At 41.4% G+C, this 18,854-nt stretch overlaps 1 protein-coding gene across 4 annotated transcripts; it reads left to right on the top strand.

The window, feature by feature from the left end:
* Window positions 1–1,233: 1,233 nt before the first annotated feature.
* Window positions 1,234–12,624, top strand: ZBTB34 (zinc finger and BTB domain containing 34). Of its 4 annotated transcripts, none has more exons than XM_068210852.1 (3): window positions 1,258–1,392; window positions 8,765–8,878; window positions 9,507–12,624. In XM_068210852.1, the coding sequence occupies exons 2-3, from the start codon at window positions 8,838–8,840 to the stop codon at window positions 11,026–11,028; spliced, it is 1,563 nt and encodes a 520-aa protein (XP_068066953.1). In that variant the 5' UTR covers window positions 1,258–1,392; window positions 8,765–8,837; the 3' UTR covers window positions 11,029–12,624. The 4 variants fall into 4 exon arrangements, with proteins under 4 accessions (XP_068066956.1, XP_068066953.1, XP_068066954.1 ...); XM_068210853.1 differs by lacking the exon at window positions 1,258–1,392 and adding an exon at window positions 1,441–1,861; XM_068210854.1 differs by lacking the exon at window positions 1,258–1,392 and adding an exon at window positions 7,297–7,815.
* Window positions 12,625–18,854: the final 6,230 nt, after the last annotated feature.

Here is an 18,854-nt window from a genome sequence, read left to right as displayed (position 1 = left end):
TCTCTGAAGTTACAATAGAGAATGTACATGCTGATAGGAAAATTCAGAACACTCACTTCATAGTAGCAGCAACCACATGTCCAAAAGGCCTCTTGGTACAGTTGAAGTAGGTACAGATAACATAGATTTTTTTTTTCTTGTGTAAGTATGAAGGAAATCTCATGCTGTGAAAAGTATTAAAGATTAAGTTTCCCTTACCTTCCTGTGAGGATTCTTTCCCTCCTTGACTAAATTTAGGTACTTACACTGAACACTTGATTTTGTCCAGCCTCCATTTGCTCAGTCGTTGTGGAACTGTCCCAGCTGCTGTTTAATATGTAACCAAAAAATGAGCTCACTCTCTTTGAAAACATGTTTAGTCAATACCTGAAAAAGTCAATATTTATGTAACACACTCAGTCTTCAGCAAATTCAAATGGAATATGGTACAAGAAAATTAATTTTCTATTTTGGTTACATTTACTGAACACGGAAGAATGAGCCCAAAGTTTTCTGCCTATTCAAAATTAGTTGTTTGAGTGGTTTTTATCTGAGGGAACAAATAGAGTTTGGCTGTGTGTTCTGTAACTCTGTTATTTGTGCCCTGGCCAGGATGCTTCCCGGGCCGCTGCTTTATTTCATCAGCACAGTGCCTAATGTATGAAGCTTCTGTTCCGTGTCTTGAAGGGAGAGAAAGACGTACCTCGAGAAGACAGCATGTGGTGTCTGGTTAGCCCGGGTGGGTACCCCAGCAGGACCTACTGGCACCAGTTACTCTGACTGTTTTCAAGCAGTGCCTCATAAGCAGTACATGAACTAACTGTCTGGTTCATAAACTGAATCGTTGCCTTACCTGACCTCCAAGCATATGCAGGATAACACAAAACAAAAAGTTAGCACATGCTTGCTGAAGTGATTCCTGTGAGTGACAAGGCCAGTATAACACATGTGAACATTTTAATTCTTTGCTCAGTAAAGGTGGCGGTTAACAGCTGGAGCGGGGGATGTCCTCCCCAAAAGCTCCCTCGCTGTATCTGCGACTGCCCGTCGGGGTACGGCTTTGAGTGCGCGTTCTCTTCTGGAGCTGCACGCCGTGAGAGTTCTCGAAGAGCTCTGCCCGCGTACGCACCGGCTTCAGCCGACGCTCGAGTCCTTCTGCCTTCGTGAGGAGCCGCGCTGCTCCGGCGGCTCCGCCCTGCTCCGGCGGGGGCAGCGCCCGGCTCCGCACGGGAGCGGGGCGGGCTCCCGAGCGGCCCGGGGCACCGCCCGCTGCCGGGGCGGCGCCAGGAAGCGGAACGGCCGCCAGCGGAATCAGTTCCGGGTGCGAGCGGCTGTGGGAGCGGGCGGGAAGCGGCGCCGGGAGCGGGCCGGGCCGGCCGGGATCCGCCATGTGAGAGCCCCAGACAGCCCCAGGTGAGCGGCGCGCGAGGGGCGCTCGGCCCCGCGGCGCTCCCGGGGGACGGGCCGTGCTCAGGACGGCTCCCGGCGCCTGACAGGCCCCGCGGGGGCGGCGACCGCGGCCCGGCAGGCCGTGCCTCGCTTCGGCTGCCTGGAGTGGCGGCAGCGGCTTCGTCGAGGCGGCTTTCGCCCGGCCGTGCCTCGGCGGGAGCTGTCGCGTAACCCGAGTCGCTGGCTCTGGTGCAGCTTTGGCGTGCGGGGAGGGAGGGCGGACGCGCCTGTGTCGAGCTCTGCTGCTAACCCGAGCGAGGCGTAAAATCCTCTGCACGGCGGACTGGGGCGGAACGAACCTGGCACCTTTCGGGGAGGCGTTCATTGCCAGGAGCCGGGGGACCTTTCAGCTGCCGCTGTTCCGTCAGAGAAGGTGGAAGTTCTAGTGAAATCCCAGTCTCTGTAATGCAAAGGTCTTTCCAAATCCCGGCTGGTGAGCACAGCGTGCAGAATTGGAGCTGGCTTAGAGTAAATCGGAGTTGAGAGTTAATTTGGAACAAGCCAGAACAGTCTCAGAATCATTAACCAGGGTGAGCCTGGTTTCCAAGGGAAAACGAAGTGCTTTAGGATTAGCTGCACTGCAGTTGTTGCATGTTACAGAATACTCAACATCTGGATCAGAATATGCCTGTGTTTCATTGCCTGTCCAGGGACAGCTCCAAACAGTTCCATCTGTCCCGAGTAGTGTGCTGGAAAAACACCACGAAAATGTGCTCTTTGCAGCTATTGTAAATCTACTGCAAAAAATGTTGCTGATATCTAGAGAACATAGTCACTTCAATACTTAAAAGAAACATCGGAGCCAAAAAGTCAACAATTTGATTAAGAATGGCTACTGTTAAAAAACAAACAAAACCCCACCAAAAACAAAAAAGGAAAGTGGACAGATTAAAATGCACAATAGTGATGAAGTATTACCTTGACAGTAAATAAAATTGTAATATCAGAAGGTTCAAGAGTTCCCTTCCCACTTTGTGAAAGTTCTGGCTATGTATATATCCTCACTCTCAAAATGCAGGCTGGAGTTTTTTTATAATGGTATTGACATCTCAAAGTTGTCAGGTATTCAGAAAATGTGGCCATTTAGCGTTACGTAATGGGGATATTGTGAAATTTGTGCACAAAATAAAAGTTTTTGATCATTACTTGTAAGATCTTGCTGATTTAAAGCGTATGTATCATCAACATGGCCTTTTGTTTTGTTTATCAGGCACAATGCATTTGTTGATACTGGATTCATAGACACATAGAATAGTTTTATTTGGAAGGCACCTTTTGATCTTGGTTTCTCTGCAGTTTGCTGCCTGGTAACTTTTTTTTTTTTTTTTTGCATTCAGAAATAGATGTGTACCTGCAACTACCGTTGTGGCAATTTGATTTCTTGAGTCAAGATGTAGAGATTATTTCTACTGAGGTTTCTCATTCTTAGGTGAAACTATTTTTATGCATTGATAGGTGTTTCATTTTTTCCTTTTCAATCACTTCCACACAGGCAAGCAGTTTGAGGAAGACAGTTAAGAGAATAAGGGACGAAGGTGTCACTTGGATTTCAGTTTCATATCTGCTTTCTGTGGATATTTGCTCAAATAAGAGGGTCCTTTTTTTTTCCTATGAAATCCTAAATATGCAGTTCCAACAATATCTCTGCTGCACCATGCTGACCACTGAGAATGAGTTTGCAAGTGTTGCTGGTATTGGCATGTGCGTATGTATGCATGTCCATGTATGTACATACATCTAAATAAATTGATTTTATTTTGATGCTAAAATCATCCACTCTTTGAAGTGATTTTCTGTACATCATGTTGTGAATCTTGGTGAGGTAAAAATAAATACTCTGGAATTTTTGTTAGACAAATGTCTGAATTAGTAAAGCTTTACTGAACTGAGTGTCAGGGGTTACTGCTTTGTTCCCCAGGCAGTTAGTGAGGTTGTGTCCCACAGCACTGCCAGAGACCTCACCTGCCAGGCAGGTTTCACTGCAGGTGTTCAGTACTTTGGGTGGAACGTGGCCTGTCTGGCTGCAGAGAAGGAATAATGATTTTCACTGAAGTGTTCTGATATCTTTGGATGCAAGAATGTAAGAGCTAAGTTTTCTAGTAACTACAGTTCAACCTGTAATTAACTGGCTTGTGTTTCTGAGGAAGTGGGCATTTCCTGCATTTTTAGGAGGTAAAGTAATAAAGTTTTAAATTGTTGTGTAGTTGTCACCTAACAGATATTGTATTGTAGTCCAAACCAGACATGAAGCAGACTGAATTTCAAGGCTGTTTTCCAATTAATAATATGCCACATGCACCTTTTGTGTGTGCTTTCCTACAGATAAATTGGGCAAACTGCCTCTGTCTTCTTTGATTACAATGGGCATTTTGGAGGAAGTGAAGAATTAATGTAAAAACCAATTCTACATATTTGCATGGTGCTGCTTGTATTATTAGAAGTTTCTTGTACTTCAAAATTTTCTCAGTTGTTGGGAGATTATGTGGAGTTCTTACCCTCCTTTAGTTTTGAGGTCTTTTATTGGCTGCAGAATTAAACTCTGGCTTTTATCAGTGGGGTAGTTTACCCTGCTTTGGGGATGGAGTTTCAGTACAGCAGCAGTGCTGTGTGGCATGTTATTTAAGGCCATCCAGGAGCACTATATGTTGACTTTCAAAGGATAATTAGTATTTCACTGTTATGAGAGGTATAAACTGATAAAATGTTTCATGATCAGTCGCTCCCCTATTTTCAAAGATTATTTCAAGAGTGTCTTGGAGACCCCCCTAGCCTGTGACATGCCTGATGGCACAGGTTTCCTTCCACTAGATACTGCTAGTGTTAATTAATGTGGCTGTTGTAAATCTGAGAAGTGATGCAAATGCAGTCTGAAAAGAGTAAGAGTGATGAAGACTTTTGCCCAAAAACTTCCATGATCATAGCTGATAAGGTAACATTCCTAGGTTAAAATTCTCTTAAATTATATTTGCAATGATGTCCTGAGTTCTCACACGGATGGTGCAGATACTAGGTCCTACAAAATGCAAGGGAGGGGTGCACTGATTTATACAAACACCTGTTTATTTTCTTACCCTTTCTCTGTATTCTGAGCAGTAATGTATGGAGGGAGTATCACAGAATCACTGAAATTGAAAAGACTTCCAAGATCATCGAGTCCAGTCTTTAACTGATCACCACGCTGTCAACCAGACCATGGCACTCAGTGCCACATCCAGTCATTTCTTTAACACCTCCAGGGATGGTGACTCCACCACCTCCCTGGGCAGCCTGTTCCAATGCTTAACAACCCTTGCAGTGAAGAAATTCTTCCTGATTTCCAACCTGAACCTCTCTTGCCACAGGTTGAGGCCGTTTCCTCCTGTCCTGTCACTTGTTGCCTGGTAGAGGCATTTTTTGCTGTCCTGGAGTACTTTGTTTTGTTTTTGTCTTTACTTTCGTTATGACCCTTCTGGCTTTTCTATGCATTTCTGTTCTCAGACAACAGTACAGACAGTACTGACAACAGTACAACAGACTGCTACAACAGTAATGGTTTGTAATGTGGGTTTTTTCCCAAGGATTCCTTGTTGCTGAGCTAATTTAAGAAAATGCAAGGGATCTTTTCTCACACCTTAGTGTGAGTTAAAATGAGTATAGTTTGTGTCATTCACCTGTCTGTGGCTATGGTGAATCATACTTCAGTGAGTGAAGGAAATTAAACAGGTGCAGACTTAGAAGCAGAAACTAATACTATGTTGGCAGACACACAGCTTCGTGTTATAGTTATACGATGCTTCTCCGCTTCTACTGTATGATGTCAGTAAAATTAAATACCTAACGTGATTTGTCAACATCTATTCTTGTTTTTTAAATTAAATAAGAGTTTTCATAGAACATAATTTTTAAAGGAAATTTCTTTTGAAATCTAATAAATGTTAAGTGCCTATCCCTCTGATGTTCAGAGGTACTTCAATGAATACTTTTCTTTGAAGACACAGGGCAGTGATCCACTACTACTGAAGCCATTTTGTGGGCTATATTTGCTGTATAAAGCCCTGATGAATAAATGTAGTGCAGGTGCAAAGAGAATTTATATGATTCTTTTGAGTGTGACTGCATTATCTCCTACAAAATAGACATGAGGCTCAACACAGAGCCCTTCCAGGTCTTAGTGAACCTAGTGTGCAGTTTTGGCCTGTGCCTTCAGCCTGTTTCTTGGATACATAATACCTGTGAAAACCTTAAACACTTTGACCTACTTTTGAGGAAAGGTTAAGAGAGGACCTAATTGTAGATAGGTGCTCAGACTCAAACTTTGCAGGGCTTTGCCCTAACTGTACACTAACTCCCAGGCAGGGATGAATGCTAAAGCAAGACGAAATGCATTACTTTTTAACAGTGAGTGTACCTGACACTGCTGTGAGTTTAGAGAATGGCAGAATATTCTCAGTTGGAAGGGACCCAAAAGGATAATTGAATCCAGCTCGGGTTATCTTAGCTCTCACTACCCCCCAAATAGCTTGAGTTTATATATTGCAAATAAAACTGTCATAATTCTGAGCTATTGTTCTGTATGACTGTACTGAGCCTAAAGAACACAGGTTCCCTCTGCACGTCCTGAGATACCGTGGAAGGTACCGAATGGGACTTCTGACTGAGCGTGATTTCTTTTTCTTCTTCGCCTGTTCTAATTCTGTAAGCAATGTTATGTGTGAAAGTTTCATGATGACTGTCTGGTTAACTGCAGAGACATTTTTTTCTCTTTAGAGCATACAGTGGATGTCTCCAAAGTTAACTTGTGTTTTTAAAGTACCTTCTTGCTTCAGTTTAATGCTATATCCCCAAAAGAGAAGAGGTTAGGAAGATGTTTCAACTTGAAGGAAGTTGTTAGAAAATTGGAGGGGGTTCTTACTAGCCTTTTCAAACTGTAGTGATCTTCCCAGATTCTTTGAGAAATGTTTCAGCCACAATTACTGTTGTCTTGAAAGTACAACTGCTCTGCCAGCACTGAGGAATAATTGAGTATTGTTATGGTACCCTGCTGAACATTATTTTGGTTAATGTTACTAGAATTTTATTATGGAGCTGCTAACTTGATCCTATATACAAATAAAATAAAACCTTCTTGTGTATGGGAATGTAATCTATAAATTACTTTTATTTTCTAGATAGTAACATTTGGGACTTCTGTGAATAAAATAATTTTGTTTCTGGCTCTTATTCACCAATAAAACATGGCAAGTGGTGCCCGCTTCTCTGATGTGTGTAATGCCCAGATTTTCCCCCCAGGTCTTGCTTTCCCCAATTGATATGAGGATGTTGGGATGCTGTGGTACTAACCCTGCCAAAATTACTGCAGCCTCAGTGCTGTTCCTGCTACAGTCCATCCTGCTCCTGAATGGAGTGTCCATTGGTAACCTGATCAATTCTCCTCTAGCTGGAGATTTAAGAAATCAGAAGGGTTCCCTTCTGTACACTGCTGTAATATTTCAAAATTCTTGTCATTTAACCCCAGCTTTCCACAGATGATTTCAAGGTCACAGGAAGCATGAATCTGCAAAGGAAGAAACAAAGGTGGAAAAGTACTCACAGGAGTATGCTGTAGCTTGCTCTCTTTGTTTTTTAAGAGCAGATGGGTATAGAACCTTCTTGTGCACTGCCTTTTAGGCAGTGCGTACTTGACCTGTTTGCTTGCTCTCAAAGCAGCACTGTATGTTCCCTTGATCACTGTTGCAGGTTTTTACTGCTTTTCTGCTACACTGATGAACAGACTTACAGACCTTTAACTCCATGATCCTCTCCACTCACGGGCAGGATGTGCTGTATACTCCTAGCATCTTAAGCAAAATAAGCTTCTTTCTTTCCTAAAAGAAAGATGAAACAGCTCTGAGAACAAGGATGTAGAGATACTTACAGATATGTATATGCGTATGGAGACAATGGCGTGGTCTAACAGTCATGATAGGCAAGGATCACAGTGGATTCCTATCTCCTTGGTGTCCTTCTGGTTCTCATGCTTTCTCTGGTATGTGTTTACAGTCCATTTTCAATGTGTGGCCGTGTCCCAGGGACTGTGAATTCATCTAGAGATGCCATGATGAAAAGAACATAATTTTTTTTTCCTCTATCTTAAGGCATAAAATGTCCATCTTCTTTCTTCTCAGGTGCCTATCCTTAATTAATTCCTTCTGTCTGAACCAGTGCTAGTGGTGGCAGTTTATATTTTAATATTTTCTTCAGGAGTAAGTTATTCTCCGTTTTGCTGGGTAAGAGCCCATAGGGGAAGTATGGGACAAGGAGGAACTCCACTGTCTATATGTGACAAACTTTCTGTACATCCTAGACTAGAATGCCAAATTATTGCTGCTGGGGGCTGGTCTTTTGGTTTGTACAGAGTCCCTGACCCAGGTAACTTGTCCATTCGTGTCACTTCAAGTCAACACAAACTCTTCCTCCATTTAGCAGAGAAACTTAATCAGGAATGGCTGATGTTGCATCTGTGCATAGCTAATAAGCCCCACAAATTAAAGGTTTCCTATGTTGGGTTTCTAAGAAGCTTGCTGCCCTGTTAGACCCAAGTGAAGGTGACAGATTGTGATGGTGTATTCCCTCCTCCCTGGTGATTCCTTAAGTGACCTTAAAACACCCTTTCGTAACACAAACATGCATCCAACTGCTGAAACTCCTGTCTTCTGCGTGGGACCGGGAGAGTGATTCTCTGCACAACAGGCAGGGATGCTCAGAAAAGCAAAGTTAATCTTGCCATGTAACCACCCCACAGCTGGGATAGGTTACGTGTTGTGCTGTTTGATTTTTGACTTACAACAGCTCATAACTCTGAACTGTTCTGTAGCTTTGTTTGCTGAGTAAAAGAACTGTCCTGCCAAAGCTATCTCTGAAAGGATTGCTGCAGTCATATCACTTCTGGTAGCCATCTTGCAGTCCTTATTTCCCACCTCAGATGTAAGAGCCTAGAAAATGTCTTTTTTCTCACTTTGACGTCTCAGCCAAAAAAACTAAAATGAAGTCCCATTTACCCATTTTAATGGGTAATGACACTGGTAAGTTAAAGAACATATTTAGCAAGTCTGATAACTTAATTTTGAATGTTCTGTGAGAGTTTTTGCTAGTTTTCTAAGTCAAACATAATGTCCAGTCAGGAAGTTGGCTTTCTTGTGTCTGCTGAAAAGAAGTTCCATTTTTGAAGGTTGTGAAAGTTAGTTTTAAGTGAGGGTCAGCTGATAGAACTCCATTGCTTCCTTTTGGGCTTTTTATCCTATTTCTACCTGTCAGTTTTCTTTTTAGAATACCTGAATTTTCATAATTTGATTTAAATTGTTCCTGTGTCCCATTACAGCATGTAACATAATAGAAAAAAAATCCACTAGTATATTGTGATACATTGGATATGCTTCCTGCATCTGAAGTCAATGGATGATGTTGAGATCTGTTTGTTCAATTGGAAAAGCAGGTATGGTGGCAATCTTATATCTTTAGACTTCTGCATTGATAAGAACTAGAATAGCTATAAAAGTCTGAAGGTTCTTGGGCACTTGATTAGTGTCCAGTCTTGGAAATGCAGGGTAATGTTGCATATCAACATTCTCAGGCTGATAGTGTGTGTGTGTGCATTTTAAAATAGTAATCTGTGAAAAGTGCTTTTCTTTAGCTTTTGTTTGGAGCTCTATACATTTCTTTAAGGCCTCTTTGAATGTCCTTTCCTGCTGTTTAAGTACCCATGGCTTTTAAGTTAGTTAAATGTCAAATTATTCTAGCTGGGAAATCACTGCTGTGTCAGATGAGCTTCCAAGTTCACACCATGGTTTGTTAAAAAAAAAAAAAAAAAACTAAAATCACAAAAGAATTTTTTTTTTTTTTAATTGAAAGTCCATGGGTGGCTCAAACGTTTTTCTTTCAAATCTTTCAGATTAAGACTCTGCTTTTTTATTATATGGAGTATTTATGCTAAATGTTTTGTTGTAATGCACCTTTAACAGATCAGTGGGGTGATGTGACTTAAAACATTTGCAAGCATTTGTTTTTGAATTGGAAAACTCCATATTCATTCTCTGTTTTAAATCTTCTAATTTTTCTTTCAGATTACTCTTTACATCTGTAGAAATGGACAGCAGCAGTTTCATTCAGTTTGATGTGCCGGAGTACAGCAACACTGTTCTGAGCCAGTTAAATGAGCTCCGCTTGCAAGGGAAACTCTGTGACATAATCGTGCACATCCAGGGTCAGCCGTTCCGTGCCCACAAAGCTGTCTTAGCTGCCAGTTCTCCGTATTTCCGCGACCATTCAGCATTAAGCACCATGAGTGGCCTGTCTATATCAGTTATTAAAAACCCCAATGTTTTTGAACAGTTGCTTTCTTTTTGTTACACTGGAAGGATGTCCTTGCAACTGAAGGACGTTGTCAGTTTTCTGACTGCAGCTAGCTTCCTACAGATGCAGTGTGTCATTGACAAGTGCACGCAGATACTGGAGAGTATTCATTCAAAGATCAGTGTTGGTGATGTTGATTCTGTTACTGTTGGTGCCGAAGAAAATTCAGAGAATCGCAATGGCGTTAAAGACAGCAGCTACTTTGCCAACCCTATTGAGATATCTCCTCCCTATTGCTCTCAGGTGCGACAGTCAACAGCAGGCAGCGATCTTCGGATGGAAACTACTCCAGGCAAAACTCTTCGTAGTCGTCTGCAAGAAGAAGGGCATTCAGACCGAGGGAGCAGTGGGAGTATCTCTGAATATGAGATTCAGATTGAAGGTGATCATGAGCCAGGAGACCTGATAGTAAGGGAAAGTCAGATTGCAGAGGTGAAAGTTAAAATGGAAAAGTCTGACAGGCCAAGCTGCTCTGATAGCTCTTCCCTTGGTGATGACGGATATCACACTGAAATGGTGGATGGAGAGCAGGTGGTGGCAGTAAACGTTGGTTCCTATGGGTCTGTCTTACAACATGTTTATTCATTTACTCATGCCTCATCACAGGCTACAGGTGTGTCAGAAACCTTTGGAAGCATGAGCAATACAAGTCCTTCAAGGTCAATGCTGAGCTGTTTCAGAGGGGGTCGTGCACGCCAAAAGCGAGTACCTACGGGTCACTTGCACAGTGATGTCCAGGGCTTGGTGCAAGGGGCTGACAGTGAATCCATGGTGAGTAATCCAGGATATGAAAATAGTCCACGGGAAAGAAATGCAAGAGGTCATTGGTATCCCTACAATGAAAGGCTGATTTGTATTTACTGTGGCAAGTCTTTCAACCAGAAAGGGAGCCTTGATCGACACATGCGATTGCACATGGGAATAACTCCTTTTGTGTGCAAGTTTTGTGGAAAGAAATATACCCGTAAGGACCAACTTGAGTATCATATTCGTGGTCACACAGATGACAAACCCTTTCGCTGTGAGATCTGTGGAAAATGTTTTCCTTTCCAGGGTACACTAAACCAGCACTTGCGAAAAAATCACCCGGGGGTTACAGAAGTGAGAAACAGGGTTGAGTCTCCAGACAGAACAGAAGCATTTGTGGAACAGAAAGTAGATAATGATGCTTCAGCTTCTGAAGCCATGGATTCTAGTATGGAAATTCATGCAATGTCTAACACATCTGATTAAAATCTTACATCTAAGTGAAACACAAACAAGCACATTACTAATGTATTTTTAAAGTATTTTATTCTTTTAGTAATCTTCAGTACAAGTGTAACAACCTTTTAATTTTCCTGACCTTCTGGAAATCAGTTAGAAATAGTTTCTGGAGAAGACTTCAGAAGTATTCTTTGTTTTTGAAGGAGGCTGAATTGCTTGGGGTTTGTTTTTTTTATATTTGAAGACACTCAGAATATAAAGACTGTACTGGGGAAAGGCTAGGAAGAGTCTGGTGAAGTGTCCCTGCTGATTGATCTGGTGAGACGCAACTGCCAGTGGAGAAAGATATTAGAATAAGATTGGCAGCTCTGCTGAATGCTCAAAGAAGCTGTAATTTCCTTTATTTCTTAAATCCTGTTGCTGGTAATGAGTTACACAGCAGTTGGGAGAGAGAATATTTCAGCTTTGATTCCTCTCCTGTCACAATGAAATCTGTTCACTCTTACTAACTGGTTTTGGTAGTGAGACTGTTTATATATATAAATTTGCTTTATATATATAAAATGCTTTCACTTTGCCTGTTCTGTGTCAAGGCTAATACCATACGCCACTCTGTCAACCGTTAGGACTCCTCTCTGCTTAGGGTTTAGCACTTCGGACTTTGGGAGGATGGTTTTGGTTTTAAACAAATGTTGTTTGGTTTTCATTTTATTAAACTATTACTTTGTGTGCAAAAGTGAGCAAAGTGAATTACCTTGTTTTAATAGCTTTGCTTTATAACATATGTAAACCAAATGCCATAAATCTATTAAACTATGGTTAAATTGTTGAAAGGTTTTGTTAGTTGTCTAGAATGCAAGCTGGACAACCTGTGGTGCTGACCTTTTTATATATATAGAGATAGATATATCTATATATATATAGATATACACATATATATATATATCTATATATTAAAAAAAATATTAGCAAACTTAAAAGTAGCATTGTGGTCTAAAATGTGTTTTTACTGGCCTCAGAATCTACCTTCATTTTGTACTGTAGAACCATACCAGGTAATTAAACTTAACTTCATCACTCTTCATGGTTGGTTAAAACATGAGAGAGATGTAGTTTAAACCACAGTATTTCCAAGCAGTATTTTAATAGGTCTCTTCACAGAGAGCTGTTTTCAGGTGCACGTTGGCTTCCTACTTAAATCTCCGAGTGATATGCCAGCACTTGGAATTTGTACTTTTTTTGTATAGAAAAACAAATACTTTATGGGAATTTTGAGCAATATGTTATTTCATGTGTGAGTATTACAGAGTTGCTATGGCTTCTCTGTTTTTTCAGTGGTTTTTTTCTCTATAAAGGAGCTACCAACAACTTTAAAAATACTCTAAATCTTTTTTGTTTCACCAAATATGTGTTTTTAAAATGGTGCTAACTTCATAATTTAGGTCAGTATAATATATAACATGTGAAACATAATGGTCAAGGAAAAAAAAAAATCCCCAAAAACAGAAAAACAAAAGCCCCCCTACACAAACCAAGTTCCCCAAAATCCCAAACAAACAGGGAAAAAAAAAAATTGAAAAAAAAGGAAAAAAAAAAAAAAAAAAAACAAAAAAGGAAACAAAACCCAATCCCATACCACAAAAAAAACCAATGGCTTAAAAGACCTCAAAAGCATGGGCTGGCAAACACTACTGTTTAACATTCTACCTGATGAACAGAATTAGTTATTAAACTAATCACATACGTCTTTAGAATACAGGTTTTATATTATTGTTATTATTGGGTCTTATGTTTGTTTAGCTGATACTGAAAATACATTTGTGAACGTGCTGTTTAACTCCCAGAAATTAGAAAATAAAAGCTCATTTCTAAATTACTGGAAAGAAAAAGGCAGGTTTGCTATCTTGTAAAACTTTTTGGCCTCTTTGAAGCTGGGGCATATTTGTGCAGTGGCTTTATTAAATACACTAGTTCTTAATATTGTGACACTCTGCAGTAAGAATTAATCTCTCAAACATGGATTTACAGTATTACTGCCACCTGCTCCATTGGAGCAGTTTCAGTTAAATTAAGTACATCATTTGCCTCTTTGTCCTAAAACTGCCAAAATAAAGAGGCAGGGGGTGGGGAGATGTTTCTCTCCTTGAAGCAACAGCAGAAATTTTGTTTCCAGTAAGGGAAGGGGTAGTCTGTGTCTAAGGCAGGGTAGTCTGTGTGTTTACCCACCTAAAAACATGGTGTTTCTGATACAGTTTTTTCCTCGAGTGTTTGTTTTAAGTAATTAAATGCAAAAAGCGTGTTTTGGTAAATTAAGTTTGAGACATGCAAAATCCAAGAAATGTACAGTTATTCTTAACCCTCTATCTTGAACCTGTGCTGTGGTGCCTTTGGTGTGATTTTTTCCCTGGAAGGATGACTTGAGGATAACAGGATATGGGTACAAATTTATATTTCTTGAATTTCTCTGTGTCACAATCTTAGCATTATTTAAATCTAGTTCTTTGTATTTGTAAATGTATCAAAATGGTTTGAGTTTACCAAAGAGTGACTTATCCAAAATTGTCTCAGACAAAAGCAAACAAGAGAAGAACATGATGTTGATTGTAAGGTTCAGGTTCAGAGCATTGTAACAGACTGTTAAGGGGCAGGAAATGATCCATTTTTGTACGCCCGTGACCCAGCAGCATGCGGGCAGCACTCTTGCCTCCAAGCCATAGTCAGCTCCGCGGGGCAGCAGCGCCCGGGCTCGGGCAGTGCCCCGTCCGAGCTCTGCCGGACACCAGCGGCACCCCTGGCAGCAGCAGTGCCACTGTGCCTTGTCACATAGCGGGCTGCCAGCATCAGCACTGTCACAGACACCAGGCGTGACCCAACGGACTTCACGTCACCGGCCCACGGAGCAGGAGGCCACAACTTTAGCCAAGGGTGGAAACACTGTACCGTGTCTCGTGTCTGTGCAGTTCTCAGCACAGAGCTGTTACACATTTCATTTACAATAAATGCAGAAGTCAACAGAATATGTGAAGAAATATTTGACAGCAAAATAAGTAATGAAATTATACAGGCTGGTTCATAATTGAGTCTCTTCTTAATCTACCTTTTTAATTCTAGACAAATGTGAAAACAGTGACAGTGTCCTTTCCTCTAGATGCTTAACCTATTCTGACAAACTGTGAAAATAAAGGATTTTATACCTTTGCTAATGTTTCTGGTTTAAAACTATTATTTTAGTTTTCTTTATCAGTTATTTTCCATATTACTTCTTTTAAACTTGTAAATACATTTAGAAAATAGCTTTGTAAATACTTACAGTGTATTAAAAGTTCAGTTTGGTCACTAAGGCCTCAAGATTGGCTCTGCTTTTTGGGTGTGAAATCTTTCTGTAGCATAAAGGATACTGTCAGTTCACTGTCAGCAGGGTAGACTGTAGGCCTAAACTGAGAGTTTTAATGCAGTCTTCCCCAGCATAAATTCATGTTTTATGCTGAAGCCTTTGGTTTACTTTAGACAAAACAATGAGGCCTCTTAATATGTTTAAGCCGAATTATGGGAAGAACAACAGGAATAAAATCAAGGGCTGGGAAAATACTGAATAAGCTTTACCGTTAAATATATATATATATTATTTTAACTTTTGTATTAGTTTACTGTGATTCTTTTATTATCATTTTTCTAAACAGGTTTTACATGAAACCATTAAAAGGGACTCAAATATGCAACACCTAATCTATTTTCCAAGGGAATTTTACCCTTGAATGGTGCTTTTTGACTGGTCAGGGTTATTTATTAAATTTTATATTTGAAAGTATTTGGGGAATTATGTAAATTCTTTATATGAATCTCTTTATTTCATGAATTGTAAATTTCATAATACTCAGTGATCAAATTGGAAGTTTAGTAAAGTCATTCAAAATGTTCAAACTTTATATAATCTGTGTGCATTTTACATATATTTTATCAAGTGCCAGAATACTTGTATTTAATATTGTAGATTTAATACTACTTGCACATCCCTGTGGCAGCATTAACTTAAGTTACGCAAGTTTACATTTAAAAAGAAAAAAAAAGCTAAACAAATAAGTAAGCCTGGGACACATGTTCCTGTATTTCTTCAGGGGATGTGAAGCCACGGATCACTGACTGAGCAGGTTTGCTTCCTGCTCCTGTAGCTCACTCCTGCAATGGCAGATACAGAACTGCTGACTCCCATTCCCACAGGCCAGGGATTCAGCCTTTGAACTCAGCCTGAGAACCTCTGCTTGTACATCTGGTTAGAGGCAGAGCTCTTGCACGATTTTAACAGTGTTTGTTTCTGACTGAAAATTTGTATTTTTAAATAAATTTTATTTGTATGGTTATTTTTCAAGATAAATAATTGAACAGTTTGAATGACTTGACTTGGTGTCATTATTTTGCAATATAAACCGGGAACCTCACACCTCCGCACTTCATCGCCATGTGAAGTAAATGAAGCTAGCTAAGCTGATGCTGTAAGAATTAGTAACTTGCCATTAAGGATTATTTTACAGCATGAACTTTAAAATATTTATTCAAATGATATTTTACTCTTGTATTCACTTTGGTTTTAGATTTGTGACATGAATATTTCTGTGCTGCTTTATTTTGTTCTGATGAATTTGTTTCTTGCTTGTAAATTGCCTTTTTTATGGTATAAAGTCAATCGGAATTGCTGTTTATAAATTAAAATGCTTCTAGAGCAAATCCGTGGTGTCGGTGTCTACATTTAGATATTTAATTACTGAGGAGCTTGCACTTTAGATGCTATTACTGAAGTGTTAAAAGAAGCATTTTAATACTGATCTACCAAATAGAAATCAAAAGTCTTTAGAGACAACTACTCTTGAAGTTTCTCTGTTTTGCCAGTATTAATTGCTTAGTTCTGAACAGATGATCATTTGAGTTGTGAGCTCCAAAACCTCATCCAACTTTCAGAGCAAAACAAAAGCCCAGCCAGGTGGTGGCAATCCATCCATGCCATTCCAAGGCTGGTCTGTTGAGGAGGCACACCCTGCTTCGTTCCTCCAGCAGCATTTACGTTTTATGTTCTGCTGCGTATATCAGCAGGGGTGATGCAAGTGTAGGCAGACTCCTCCTCGCCCACAACGTTGAATTTAACAGGAGCAGCCCCAGTGCAGCTGTAGGCCATGGTTATCTTGACTGGCAGTGGGATTTGGAGGGACTGGAGTTGAGTGGGTTAGTCCCTGAGTCCCTGTTGGTGTCAGAGTACCTATTCCAGCAAAACCTCCCTTCAAAGCCCCTTCTTATAAGGTATGAAACTTCAAGTAATGCGGAATGGGGTAAGCAAGACCTGACTGTTAGGAGTGGGATAAACATACTGTTGCACCAGTATCCAGGCCACTGAGATGATCGGGTGTCTGGAGCATCTCTGCTATGGAGCCAGGCTGGGAGAGCTGGGGGTGCTTACCTGGAGAAGGCTCTGGGGAGACCTCAGAGCCCCTTCCAGCACCTGAAGGGGCTCCAGGAGAGCTGGAGAGGGACTTTGGACAAAGGCCTGGAGTGCTTCCCACTGCCACAGGGCAGGGTCAGGTGGGATATTGGGAAGGAATTGTTCCTTGTGAGGGTGGCAAGGGCCCCGCACAGGGTGCCCAGAGCAGCTGTGGCTGCCCCATCCTGTAGTGTCCAAGGCCAGGTTGGACCAGGCTTGGAGCAGCCTGGTCCGGTGGAAGGTGTCTCTGGCCATGGCAGGGAGGTGGAATGAGATAAGCTTTTAAGTCCCTTCTAACCCAAATAATTCTGATTCTATGAGTGTTCTGAAATACCTGAATTTTTCTCATCCTAGCTGGCACATCTGAATTCAGCATCAAGGGAAAAATGGACCCAGAGATTGAATACTTGTTTAAAAAGTGCTATGAAATACCAATTTCAGCAAAGCAGAAAACAAAAGACAAAGCTTTTGTGCAAAAGTTTTGTTAAGATGGCCAAGAAAAAAAATTGGTTTAGGTTAAAAAGAACCAGGTCTGTTCACTTGATCTTTGTGTACATGCAGACACAGGCCCCATTGCTTAACTTTTCATAATGCAAACTTCTTGAAAACAGGTTGAGGGGAAGGTAGAATAGCCAATGAACATGGCATACAGAATTTATACTCCTCCAGCAATAATCGTGCAGAGAAAATGAAGCCAAATCCCATGGATGCTACATTTCATGAGCTATATGAAATAGCACAGTACACAGTACATTTGTATCGTGCATGGGTTTAGGAAAAAAAAAGAGTATTATGTCAAAAGTCAGTTGAATTAGAGACAGAAACATTTCATTACAATTCAGGGAAATTATATGGCTGATGACATTGTCTAACATTACTTGTCTAAGCATTCTTTTCCACCAGAGGGTGCTGGCTGATTTTTAAAAATATGTTATGCAGGGGTCATTTAAGGTGCTGTACATAGCAGAAGCCTAAAATAGGAACAAAAGAGGTTTCCAGTCCTCATTATGACACCTTCAAGAGGAGCAGGTGCTGGGTGATTCCGTTGTTAGCAGAACTGTGTTTATACCCAGGATTTTAGAGCCTGCCCTGCTGTGCTGCACGAAACCTACCTGGCCAGGGAACACCACCATTTTACAGTACTTTAAGCATCAGTTTGGCAACTGTCAGAATCTCATAATCATTCGGATAAGAAGTTAACTGGTTTTCAGATAATTTTTTTCCAAATTTCTGTAGAAATACCAGTAACTAATGTATATTTTTCAAAGACTCTAGCACATGGACTGCTGTTTTAATGTCCTGGCATGGTGATACCAGACAGAGAAGAAAACATTTTGCCAGAGAATTCTGTACTTTTGCTCTAGTGGGAACTGATGCTGTATGTATTAAAGGAAAGTGTGTTGCTTGGCAGTACACCAATAAGATATTCAAATAAGAATAGTCTATTAAATGGTTGGAGATTAATATGAAATTAATTTTCTTTAGCCTTTCTGAGGGGGAGGGAAGTGTAGGGAAAATACTTTCTGTGTAGTGCCTTTCACTTTGATATAGTTATTGGTGTTGTGAGCATCAGGACTCATAAGCAGATCTCAAATCTATGATTAAAGTTATTTTTACAGTTTATTCTCAAACTGAATTTTTCTGCTTTGAAAAGCACACTCATACACATTTAGTTGTGATGCCTGAAGATGTTTAAACTGCTCTGAGTTTGATAGGTACTTAAAGCCTTTGGTAACCAGGAAATTGGAAAGACACCTTATACATGTATTCTGGGCATCATGCAGTACCTCAAAGCTTCCTCTGCATACCCTCACCAGGCTTTTGTTCTCTAACATGTAAACCTGCAGGCCAGTCCGATGGGCTGTGTGGAATCCTGCATGCACCTACCAGTCCACAGAGCCAATGCTTTCCTGCACTGATGCCTACACACACTGTGCTGAGCGTTGCTTTTAGAGAAGCTGTAAGCCAGAGAAAGGCGCACCATCCTTTTGCCTCGTTGCTTCAAGTACCACTCTCAGTTACCAAGAAGCCCACAAAGCTCTATTGGATTGCCTTGGAAGAACACACACGGTCACTGACCTGCAGCATCATCACCCGGACCTGAACCTAGCCCCGGCTTCAGTTCGGAGGTTCCGAGAGGTTCATCGGGAAGGGAGAGACGCAGCCCATGCTGCGGCGGGGGGACGCGAGCGGCCGGCACTTCAGCGACTCTTCTCGGGGAGCGACCAGTCCCGCTGCCCAGGGCCGGGCTGCGACCGGGGGGACGCCCGGGCTGTTCGGGAGCCCTGCCCGGACCCCGGGCTCGCCCCCGACCCCGGGCTCGTCCCCGGACCCCGGGCTCGCCCCCGGACCCCGGGCTCGCCCCCGGATTCCGGGCTCGCCCCCG

This window comes from Anomalospiza imberbis, chromosome 21, assembly GCF_031753505.1.
Source record: "Anomalospiza imberbis isolate Cuckoo-Finch-1a 21T00152 chromosome 21, ASM3175350v1, whole genome shotgun sequence".
In the NCBI taxonomy this organism is placed as follows: Eukaryota; Metazoa; Chordata; class Aves; order Passeriformes; family Viduidae; genus Anomalospiza; species Anomalospiza imberbis.
The sequence above is the reverse complement of the archived record's forward strand: the minus strand, read 5'-3'. Positions and strand labels throughout refer to the sequence as shown.

What these genes read in the sequence shown, in the direction of transcription:
- ZBTB34 (XM_068210852.1), top strand. Translation starts at nt 8,838, where the DNA reads ATGGATGATGTTGAGATCTGTTTGTTCAATTGGAAAAGCAG. An exon ending in TTGTTCAATTGGAAAAGCAG is followed by an intron (nt 8,879 to 9,506) that starts GTATGGTGGCAA and finishes TTTTTCTTTCAG; the next exon opens with ATTACTCTTTACATCTGTAG.